General features: G+C 38.1%; 1 protein-coding gene across 1 annotated transcript; it reads right to left on the bottom strand.

The window, feature by feature from the left end:
• Nucleotides 1-310: 310 nt before the first annotated feature.
• On the bottom strand, nt 311-2,428 carry LOC136234885 (uncharacterized). The gene has a single exon (XM_066024375.1). It carries the CDS (start codon nt 2,280-2,282, stop codon nt 423-425), a length of 1,860 nt encoding a protein of 619 aa, XP_065880447.1. The 5' UTR covers nt 2,283-2,428; the 3' UTR covers nt 311-422.
• Nucleotides 2,429-11,957: the final 9,529 nt, after the last annotated feature.

The following is an 11,957-nucleotide window of genomic DNA, read 5'->3' as shown; positions in this document are numbered from 1 at the left end:
TCATCTTCTCTATTTCTACACATTTGATAAGTTCTCTCATGACTAATAGACGAACATGTAGTTTTGAGACAGAGAGACAAGCTCTCTGGAGGAAAAAAGCCATATGAATACTATAGGACTATGGAAACTGCAATGCGCTTTCCTAGAACGAAATCTGATACACATTGATATTGCACAATCATATTCTGAATTGAGTAATGAATATTTACTTAGGTTCAATTACACTCTCGAAGTTGAATTTGATAAAAATGTTTATAGGAGAGAAAGTATCTTGATGATAATTTGGGGACGTCTGGACATCATTCTAGAATTTAAAGTTAATACCATTGTTTTATATCAACTCAATAGAGCAATTACATAAAGAGATGTTTTGTGATAGATAAATACAATGGATCAAAATAAAATACATACGAGTTTATAAATCACAAATGAGAAATGAGAGAGGGAGGATTTGCAATTGTTGAAAAGCTCTCTTTCCTTTGAGCCATCACTTTCTTTGCCGTTATGCTTATCTCTTTTTCATTATTAAACACCACTTCCATCACTTTACTCATTTTACCGTCAGTTAACTTATTTTTAACTGCCCATCTTTGAATTTTACCTGAAGTTGTTTTCGGCAGATTTCCACTCTTCACAAGAACCACCACTCCAACTGCAACTCTCTCTTCCTCCATCACACCTTCCCTAATCGCTTCACATATCTTCCTCAAAACGACACCGTCTTCTTCCCTCCCTTGCATCTCCGCCACAAGAACAATTCTACTCCCTATCTCAAACGCCGCTAGGCAACCGCCTCTGATAAACTTCCGGCAGCTATTTTGAGCAGCAGTCTCTATGTAATGAGGATGGATTTCTTCTCCGTTTCCGAGTCTGATAACATCGGAACATCTTCCGGTCACATAGAGAAACCTTTCTTCCCCTTTAATGATTCCTCTGTCGCCGGTGCGGACGAAGCTCCGGCTTACTTTGTTCTTCAGTCTTGCTTGAAATATCTCTCGTGTTAAATTTGGATGGCTTAGATAACCAGAACAATTGCTCGGAGATGACACCCAAATCTCACCTTCGATTCCATCTGCAACTGATTCGTTTGTTTCTTCGTTTACGATTATAATCTCCATGTCTTCTTCGTCTTCATCTTGTTCGTTTTGATAATTGAGCCTTGAGATCGGTAAGAGCTTATTATGAGACGGGAGATTCAAATTCAAATCACCATTGCTTCTCCAGGAAGTTGAAACAAAGGTGCAATTCTCTGCTAAGCCATAAGATGGAGAAATTGAAGATGGATTTAGCCCCAAAGGTTTAAAAACATCGATGAATTCGTCAACAGATGCTTTATAAATCGGCTCATTGATGATAATTAGGTTTTTCAAACTCGATAGACTTATAATTCGAGTTCCGATTCCGCCGCGCTTGACAACGAGAGGCAATGCGAAGGAAGGAACCGGAGAACAAGTCGCTTTGAAATCTGAAATCAACTCCAGCCATAGCCGAGGCCGAGCAAGAAAAGCTAGAGGCGATGTCAATACACATGTCGCTCCGGAGATCACTGTAACTAACAAAAACTGAAGGCCACAATCATGATACTGCGGCAACCAAGAGGCGATCACACTGTTTGGATGCAGATCGTACGCTTTCCTTGCTACTCTTACATTATGAACAGCTGATCCTGCAGTTACAAGCACCGGTTTCGGAACTCCGGTAGCACCGGAAGTGTACTGGATTAAATAAACATCGTCCGGTTTGCAGCCATTATAAAAGGAGGAGGAGATCGAATTCCTCTTCTTGCTCTTAATTTCATGAGTAGAAATCCACTTCACCTTCCTCAGCAATTCAACGAGTTTACGATTAGAAGAAGATGAATCGACGTAATTTTGAACTTGAGCGATGTAATCACGATCAGCAATGGCGGCTCTAGGGTTTGTCTGCGAGAGAACTCGAACAAGATGGTGATAGTTTTGATTAGCGAAAGAAGGGTGAGGTGGAAAAATCGGAACACTCAAAACACCAGCTCTTTGGCAACCAAAGATGATTTCAACGAGTTCAAGACCAGGTGAGCATAAAACGACGACGGTTTCGCTTCTAGACAATGAAAGAAGTAACTGAGTTGAAATTAACTCGACCGAGTCATTGAGTTGAGAGTACGTGATGACTGATGTTGAGCCATGTTGAGCCCATATGAAGGCTGGCTTGGACTTAAAGGCTGGAAGGCTAGCCCAAATTGGGAGATAGAGGTCGACGACTGGCTGGTCAGGAAAAGAAGGGTCGTAATTTTCGTAATTCATTTTGTTGTTATTTATTTAATAATAATTTGTTTTGATTAAGCAAGTATTTAGTGGGACTAATTTATATTAAGGGGAGGATTATGAGAAATTAATAAAAGATAAAGTGGATAAACCAAATTATGGAGAAAACAAGAAGAAGATACGAGAATAAATATATATTCGAGGAGAATATCCCAGTTTAATCCTTAACTGAGCTTTCATTGTTAAAGAAAAAAAACGAAGATGCTTCAATTTTTGCCCATTTTTTTGATAGTCGTATTGGCTTGTAATCATCTTGAAATGAGCTAATTCACAACATTAGAAAAGCCGTCCAGTTTTGTTTTGATCTTCCTTTTGCTATTCATGTTGTGTTAAATTTGTTCTGGCTAACTACAGTTTAGGTAAGGTAGGTCCATCCACTTCCAAGGTCAAGATAAACCATGAACCTCAGGCGATAATTTGCAGTGGAATTTATAGGTTATCTATCAATGAGAGCTCAATTTATTTATTTAAGAAAACTTGAATATAGCTAGTTTGACTGTCATTTGACTACAACATCGAACCTTTTGTATCTCGTGATAAAATGATCTATTAGAGAATCACTTTTAGGGGGTGTTTGGTAGGTCATTTTCATTTTCATGTTTACCTTTTCACCTTAAAAAAGAGAATTTTAGGTGTTTGGTAAGTGACCTCATGTTTGCCTTTTACCCATGAAAAATAGTTTTTTACAAAAGCAGAGAATCACTGCTTTTCGGAAAAGCAGTTTTTTCCAACAGCAAACAATAGGTAAAACAAACTGAACCTATTAGTTTAAAATAGGCTTAGTACATTTATTGCTCCATATACTTCGTCCAAAACTTCAATTGTCCCCATAAACGTTTAAAAGTTCCAAATGATTTCAAATTCTTGGCTAGTTGTATTCAATAACTTCAAATTTTTATCCAATTACATTCAATAATTTCATATTCTTGTCCAATTAAATTCAATAACCGCAAAACTTTAACGGTTGCAATGTGCATTCAAAATTTTCTAATTGTTTGCCTATTTGTCGTTTTTTAACACATGACGAGTATTTTGATAAGAATGTGGGTATTGAATGCAATTGGATAAGAATATAAAGAATCATTTCAAACTTTTGAAAGTTTAAGGGCGGTTGAAATTTTAAACCAAAATACATATAAGGAAACAAAAAACATTTTTGTAACATAAATGATTCTCACTATACATCCAATCAATTCTATTTAGAAATATGAAGATATCGAATGCAATTGGATAAGAATAAGAAATTATTAGAACTATTGAATGTTTAAGACGGAAATTGAAGTTTTGAACCAAATACACGGATCTCATAAAACATTTTGTAACATAAATTACATTACAATGAAAATAGGCATCTTTTATTTTTTGAGTTTATTAAGCTTTTAATCTTTTAATTGGACATATTAAGTCTCATATCTTTTATTTCCTGTCGTATTAAGTTATTGTTTGTCAAATTGGTCGGTTGTGAAATACAGTTAAAAAAGTGTTATTAATTTCATCAATGTTTGAAATTATATTTTTTACAGTTCAAAATAAAGTTTTTACAATTTTCCTATAACTACATTACACATGTTAAAAACTGTTTCAAATTGTTAAAAATAAAAATTAACGCAAGTGAAATGAATAACTCTCCATTAATTGAGTTTTATATTCAAAACTGATTTTTATGGTTATCATGAGCTTAATATGATAAAAAATAAAAGATACGGAGTTTAATGTGTCCAAATAAAAAATCAAAACTTAATGCATAAAAAAATGAAAGATTAAGGTCTCAAAATACTTTTTACCTACCATGAATTGTCAGGACAACTTTCCAATTTAGAGCTTTAAAAAGAAAAACCATATTTAACATTTAACCCTCCAAAAAAAGCTATTTTACTTTATTAACCGCAAAATAAACCTAGTGTTTTCTAGGGGGGGGGGGGGGGAAATCACCTCATGAACAAATTAATAATAATAATAAAAAAAGAACAAGGCTTAATACCTCATCAGCCTCTAAACTTGTCCCTTTTCCACTTAGCCTCGTTTGTTTTACTTATTGTTTTTTGTTGTTTTCTGTTAAAAAAAAAAACTGTTGTTTTTCCAAAAAGGATAGATTTCATGCTGTTATATAAAGCTACTTTTCATGTATAAATAGCAAATAGGAAATCTCTACTAAACATTTAAAACTCTATTTTTAAAGTGAAAAAACAATCATGATGAGAAAATGGAGTAATCAAACACCCCCTTATCTCATCCCATGTACTTAGTGGCTAACATTTCCGTCTTCATAAACTCAACAATTGTAACACATTTAGGGCATGTTTGTTTAACCTGCTGTTTGTTTGATGTTTACTGTTATGGTTTACTGTTTGCTGTTGGAAAAGACTGATTTTCCAAAAAGCAGAAATTCTTTACTTTTGTAAAATGCTATTTTTCATGTGTAAAAGACAAAAAAGAGATTACTAACCAAAACACTTAAAACTCACCGTTTTGAAATGAAAATGCAAGGATCAAAAGGAGTAATCCATTTTTATCTATATGAATTAAATGTGTTACAATTGTTGAGTTTATGGATTAAAAGGCCGCCTACCGGGGGTTAAGTGAAAAAGGGGACAAGTTCAGGCTAGAAAGGTATTAATCCAATGAACAAGAAATAAATATGAAAAAAAAAATGAAGAATAAATGTATGGACGTTATTAATGTCAAAGGTTGATGATTTCAATATGAAAAATTAAACAGACTGTGGAAAATTGATGCTGCAAATCATCGTAGAATTTCTCAACAATATGACAAAAGATTCTTATTCTATTTTTAGTAGCCGAAGTTACTGCCCAAAAATGGCCAAAGCTCCACCTCCAAATCAATTTAGCATCAACCATGGTATCCTAAATTGTGGTAATCAAGTAATACAACAACAAGAAAGTCTTAGTTTCAAAATTATTCGGGATCGGCTAAAATGAATCATCATATAAAACCATAAAGTCAAGTCATGTCAGTGATACAAATTCTCTCCCTCCATTTTGTCATATCGACTACCATATTTTCCTCAATCCCCAATAAATTCATATCACTCTCGATCACCATCCTCCACGTTTGCTTAGGTCTTCCTCTACCCCTCACCACTACATCTCTTTGCCACTCTTCAGTCCTCCTAACCGGCGCATCAAGCGCTCTTCATCTTACATGGTCAAACCACCTTAGTCGATTTTCCCTCATTTTATTGTCAATAGATGTAACGCCGACTTTTGTCCTAATTATTTCATTACTCACCTGATCCTTTATTGTATGATCACACATCCATCTCAACATACGCCTCTCCGCCACCGACATTTTATAAATATGACAGTGTTTAACTGCTCAACACTCCGAACCATATAACAATGTCGGTCTGATTGTCGTGCGGTAGAATTTTTCCTTCAATCTATTAGGCATGTCGGGGTCACAAAGGACACCCGTAGCACTTTTCCACTTCGCCCAACCAGATGTAATCCTATCAGCAACATCTCTATCCACTTCTCCATCCGTTTGGATAATAGATCCTAAATACTGGAAGCAATTTGAGGCCTGAACAACTCTATTATCTAGGGTGATTGTCCCTGCCTCTCTACTCCTATCGTCGCTAAACTTACACTCCAAATATTTTGTCTTACTTCGGCTCAACTTAAAGCCTCTAGATTCTAAAGTTTGTCTCCATAGTTCGAACTTCCTCTCCACGCCTTCTTTCGTCTCATCAACCAACACAATATCATCTGCAAACAACATGCACCATGGTATACCATCTTGAAGTGAACTCGTTAGTTCATCCATAACGATGGCAAAAAGAAATAGGCTTAGTGCGGAACTTTGATGCACTCCAATCGTAATAGGGAACTCTTCAGTCTTCCCAACACTAGTACGTACACTTGTGCATGCTCCCTCATACATGTCCTTTATATATTTACACGAAATGCTTTTCTTTATTAAAGCCCACCAAAGTACTTCCCTTGGTACCTTCTCATATACCTTCTCCAAGTCAATGAAAACCATATGCAAATCTTTCTTCTTATTTCGATAGTGATCCATTAATTGTCTCATTAGATGGATGGCTTCCATAGTTGATCTTCCCGGCATAAAGCCAAACTAGTTTTCCAAGATCTTCACCGTCCTCCTTAGCCTTTGTTCGATCACTCGCTCCTAAAGTCAATGAAAACCATATGCAAATCTTTCTTCTTATTTCGATAGTGCTCCGTTAATTGTCTCATTAGATGGATGGCTTCCATAGTTGATCTTCCCGACATAAAGCTAAACTAGTTTTCCAAGATCTTCACCGTCCTCCTTAGCCTTTGTTCGATCACTCGCTCCTAAAGTTTCATAGTGTGACTCATTAATTTGATTCATCGATAGTTGGCACAATCTTGGACATCGCCTTTGTTCTTATACAAAAGGATTAGGATACTTTTCCTCCATTCTGATGGCATCTTATTGTTTCTCCAAATTTTGTTAAAGAACGTCGTCAACCATTCAATTCCTCTCTCTCCCAAACATCTCCAAATCTCAATAAGGATGCCATCAGGTCATACTGCTTTCTTCAATCTCATCTTATTTAATGCCATTTTGACTTCACCCTTTTGAATTCTCCACATGCAGTCACGATTTATCATATCATGAGGGATACTTATATCTCCAACATCTTGTCCGCGATCTCCATTAAATAAGTCATCAAAATAGGACCTCCATTGTTTCTTGATATCCTTATCTCCAACTAGGACTTTTTGGTCCACATCCTTCACACATTAAACTTTTCCGAGATCTCGCGTCTTCTTATCTCTCATCCGAGCAATTTATATATGTCTCTTTCCCCTTCCTTCGTATCCAACCTTGTATATAGATCCCGATTCACCTTTGCTCTAGCATCTCGTATGATCTTCTTTAATTCCCTTTTAGCCTCTTTGTACTTTTCGTAGTTCTCATCGCTCATGCATTTCCCTAATATTTTATAGGATTTTCGCTTACTCTTTACTGCTTATCGTACTTCTTCTGTTCACCAAGATGTGTCCTTACCCGGTAGCATGCTATCTTTAGATTCCCCTGGAACTTCCTTCGCTACTTCTATTATAATATGCTCCATCTTAGTCCATATTGAATCTATATCTAAATCCATAATATAAGTCCAAATATCTTTTTTGGCCATCTCATCCACAAATTTTTGTTGATTCTCCCCTTGTAGTTTCCGTCACTTAATCTTAGTATCCACTCATGGTGTTCGTTTTCTTATACATCTCTTACTTCGAAAATCAAGCACCACTACTCTATGTTGGGTTGTCGTACTCTCATCAGGGATCACCTTACAATCAATATAACTCTTTCTCCAAGTAATCGGTTACCTCATGCAAGCCGGGTGTCAGGAGATTTAGAGTGTTTCAGTAACTCCAATCGCAACGAGAGATGATACAAAACGTATGGAGAAGATTGGAGAAGTGAGGTCCAAATGCTTCAAGAAATACATTCTCTAAATTAGCTTCTTGGAAAGTAGAATGACACGTGGGATGCGATTAATAAATTTACATAAAAAATAGACAAAAAAGGATCTTAATATACTAAATAAATTAAAGAAATCTTTGTTGAAACACCTTTCCACAAGATTTTGATTTGACAAAATCATCCACGATTAAGAGACAATTAAATTTAAGTGCTTTGATTTAATTGTACTAATCTGTTTGTTCAATGTTGAGTATAAACTTAAATACAAAAAAGATATAAAAAGTAAGACAGGACGAAGTCAGCATGAGATCAAAGAACAAGCTGAGTAGAATAGAAGCCTGAAGTTCAACAAAAGCTAAGTGGAATGGAACTCAATGATAGGGGTCAAAAACCCCTATCTTTGGGTTGGTTTTAGGACGGTTTTTAGAGTTATTTGGCTAATAAGCGAGCAATTCTCGCATTTAAATGCTTTTGTGTGAGTTAGTTAGGAATTGAGAACATTCTATTTACTTTTCGTCGTTTAGGCTCGTTTTGTAATCAATTTAGGCAAATACGGCCGAAATAGCATGCGTATTAGAATTCCGTTATCTTTTGAAGCTAATTGGTCCGTCAAAAGTCGCACCAAACGAAGCGTTTGCTCAAAATAAGCGATTGACGGATCAATTTGGCTTTTGGACTAATGTTTTCCGGAGTTTTTATGCATGTGCAGGTGTGAAGTCGGACGAAAAAGGTCGCGGAACTCATCGAGCTTGGATCGAGCGCGCTTCGGGCAAAAACGCTCGGCGAGCAGGCCACCAGGCGCCTGCTCGGCGAGCAGGGGGCTGCTCGGCGCGAGCAGCCCTGCTCACCGAGCAGCCTTTCCTGCTCGGCGAGCAGCCCTGCGGGAATTGGTCAAAAAGACCAATTCCGCCCCCACGAAGCCACGCTCGGCCCCACGTCTTCCTACACCAACTAGGACACGAAAACAGGTCAAAACGAGGCCCGAGACGCGTCTATAAATAGGAATTTTCAATTGTAAATTAAATATCTTTTACTTTTGTAATTAGCTTAGCTTCCACCTTGAGAAATCCTCTCCACCTCCTCCATATCCTTCAAACCTCCATTGAAGATACCTTCGAAGCTCCGTTCACCGAGGATTACTCAAGCTCCATCCTTAAATCCTAGAAAGACGCCTGCATTGGTAGACAGGTTCCCTGAAAGGGATTTTTCTTCTTTTATATTCTATCTAGCCTCTGATACATGCTATGAATTCTAGGTTTATTGTAACTTCGTGACAATACATTCATCTTTGATATATAATATAGTTTTTGTTCATTCAATTGTTTTGATGTTTTAATCTTTGTCTCACGCTTAGTCTGATTGGTTTAACTCATTCGATAATCCCAAAATTAGGTTGGCATATATTGCGAGCTGAATCTGACCTAGTTAGTGCCTATAGGATTGATGAACCTATAGAAGATTAAGCCCAAATTACTGAGCCTTAGAGCTAGTTTCGGCCTTACAAGGGAATCACGAACTAGGGACTTTAGGAGGATAGGTCGGGTTAATCGCCTTGGACACAAGCGACTTAGTTTCAATTCAATTGCTTAAACATTCTATCATTGTTATCATTGTATTCCTTCATGTTCATTCAGTTAATTGCTTTGGTAAAAGATCAATTAGGGGTAGAGTAACTTAGTTAGGCGTAGAATAACTTAGATAATTTAGTTAGAATTAGATAACTTAGCTAGGATTAGTATAATTCAACCTAGGAGTAGATTAATTAAACAAACCAAACTCAAAACCCCCCTAAGCCTAGATAACATCCGAGACCGAGTAGCTTGGTACTTGCAGAAATAAATCCTGTGGACGATAACCTGGACTTAAACCAGAAATTTATTACTTGATAACGACGGGGTACACTTATCCCTCAGATCGGGTTCTTCGCGGAATCCGCATCAAGTTTTTGGTGCCGTTGCCGGGGATTTATTTCTTCTGCAATATCGAACCAAAGGTCGACTTGTTAGTTTAGGCATTCTTTGTGAATATCCTTTGTTAATATCATACATACCTATTTATAATCATGATTCTTTTTACTACGTATCTATACCGTTTATACTTGTTTATATACATATATTTATATATACTCATTTATGATAACCATCCTTGTTAATACTCACGCTTGTTTATATTCGTTTGTACGAACATATAGTTATTAATTTCATCTATACATGTCTGTATGTGTTTTTATATTGTTCTTATACTTGTACAAACCTGTATGATTTGTATGATTTCCCTTCAGCTTTCATTTATTTCTGTACTTATCTTTTCTCAGCGTATGCCTACGAGATCAGCGAAAATACCGGTTGTCCCTCTTAACCCTGAACTTGAACGTACTCTTCGCAGGAGCAAACAGATCAGAAAGTTGAAGCAAGACGAGATCATCGAGCCTATCGAGCCCATCAAGATGACTGACAATGAATGGAACAATGAGAACACCGGACAAGAGAGCGACACTCGTCTGATGAGTGAGATCCTGGCACCCCACCGACATCAGCATCTGTCAGGCATTGCTGCTCCAAACATTCCGGAAAACACATACGAAATCAAGTCTGGTATAATTCACTTGATCCAACAGACCGGACTGTTTGGAGGAGAAGCACACGAGAGCCCGAATGATCATCTGGATCGCTTTCTAATGTGCGCAGACACTGCAAGGACCAATGGGGTCCCCCAAGATGCTGCTAGACTAAAACTGTTCCCGTTCTCTCTGACGGGGCAAGCTTTGGAATGGCTGAGAACACTAGAGCCCGGTTCAATCACGACATGGGCAGGGTTGGAGAAGGAATTCTTGTCCTACTACTTCCCTCCCTCGAAGACAGCAATGCTCAGGGGTGAGATCACATCCTTCCACCAACCCGAGCATGAGGCGCTCCACACATCTTGGACTCGATTCAGGAAAATGTTGCGCATGTGCCCTCATCATGACATACCCAAGCATCAGTTAGTGAGCGTCTTCTATCACGGACTAACACCCACCAACAGAGCCATTGTGGACTCCGCAGCGGGTGGAGATTTGTTTAGAAAGACAGCAACAGAGGCATATGACATGATTAACGAGCTGGCTAGGAAGAGTGTGCAGTGGCAAGAACAGAAGCTCACTGGCCCCACAAGACAGCGGGTATTTGCTGTGGAAGAATAGGAACAGAATCCGGTTGTTGCGGATTTGAGTAGGAAAATGGACGTACTGTTGGCTACGCTCAGCCGACCTCCCACCTGCGTGCACTGTGGCGGCGACCACAATGGAAAAGATTGTCAAGCAGGTAGCCCTTTCACTGGAGATGGGGTGGAGATGGTCAACTATGTTGGTGGGCAGTCGAGATACAATCAGAACTATAACAACTCCAACCCCAACAACTACAACTCCTACAACAAGAACAACAATGGCAACTACAGGAGGCCTCAGCACCCGAACCTCTCTTACGGGAATTCAAATCAAAATGTGCTCCGACCTCCTAGCGGATTTGTTCAAGAGCATAGAGAGCAGGGGCTTGGCATGCCCCCATACCAACAGCAAAATCAAGGGCCAGTGCAACACCCTAAGGAATCTGATGAAGTGATCACTCTTTTGAAGGAGATCTCGGCTAGGCTTGCCAACAACGAAGCCTTCTGCAAGGATTTGAGCAATCAGGTGGCTCAGATTAATAGGGACAGGCAGGAAAGGCCACAGGGTTCTCTCCCGAGCACAACGGAGAAGAACCCAAAGATCCTGAGAAAGGATTGAGTAAGGGGGAGAAATCGGGTTCTCCTCGGTTTTTAATTCAAAGTTTGAACAATTTGATTCTGCATTTTCTTTTCTTTTTGCTTTTATTTTGCTTTTATTTTCTTTTATTATTTTGGTTAATTAAATTTTGATCTCGTTTGTTTATTTACACTGTCAAACTTTGTTCACCCGCACTCTAAAAAAAAAAAAACAAATTTCGCCCAACTCGGGCGAGTTAGGCAATGCCCAGCTCGCCGGGCTGGTCGGCCGAGTCAGCCGGCTAGGCCGACACGGGCTGTTCGGGATTTTAAAAATCCCGAACCAAAAAAAAAAGAGAGAAAGAAAGAAGAAAAAAATAAATAAAAGAAAAAAGAGTAAGAAAAGAAAAAAAGGGGGGTGACTCATCATCCCCTTCCCCACCTTCTTCTTCCCTTCTCTCTTCTTTCTTTTTATTCTATTTTTCCATTCTTCCC

The sequence above is a fragment of the Euphorbia lathyris genome, chromosome 7 (assembly GCF_963576675.1).
Source record: "Euphorbia lathyris chromosome 7, ddEupLath1.1, whole genome shotgun sequence".
NCBI classification, from domain to species: domain Eukaryota; kingdom Viridiplantae; phylum Streptophyta; class Magnoliopsida; order Malpighiales; family Euphorbiaceae; genus Euphorbia; species Euphorbia lathyris.
The sequence above is the reverse complement of the archived record's forward strand: the minus strand, read 5'-3'. Positions and strand labels throughout refer to the sequence as shown.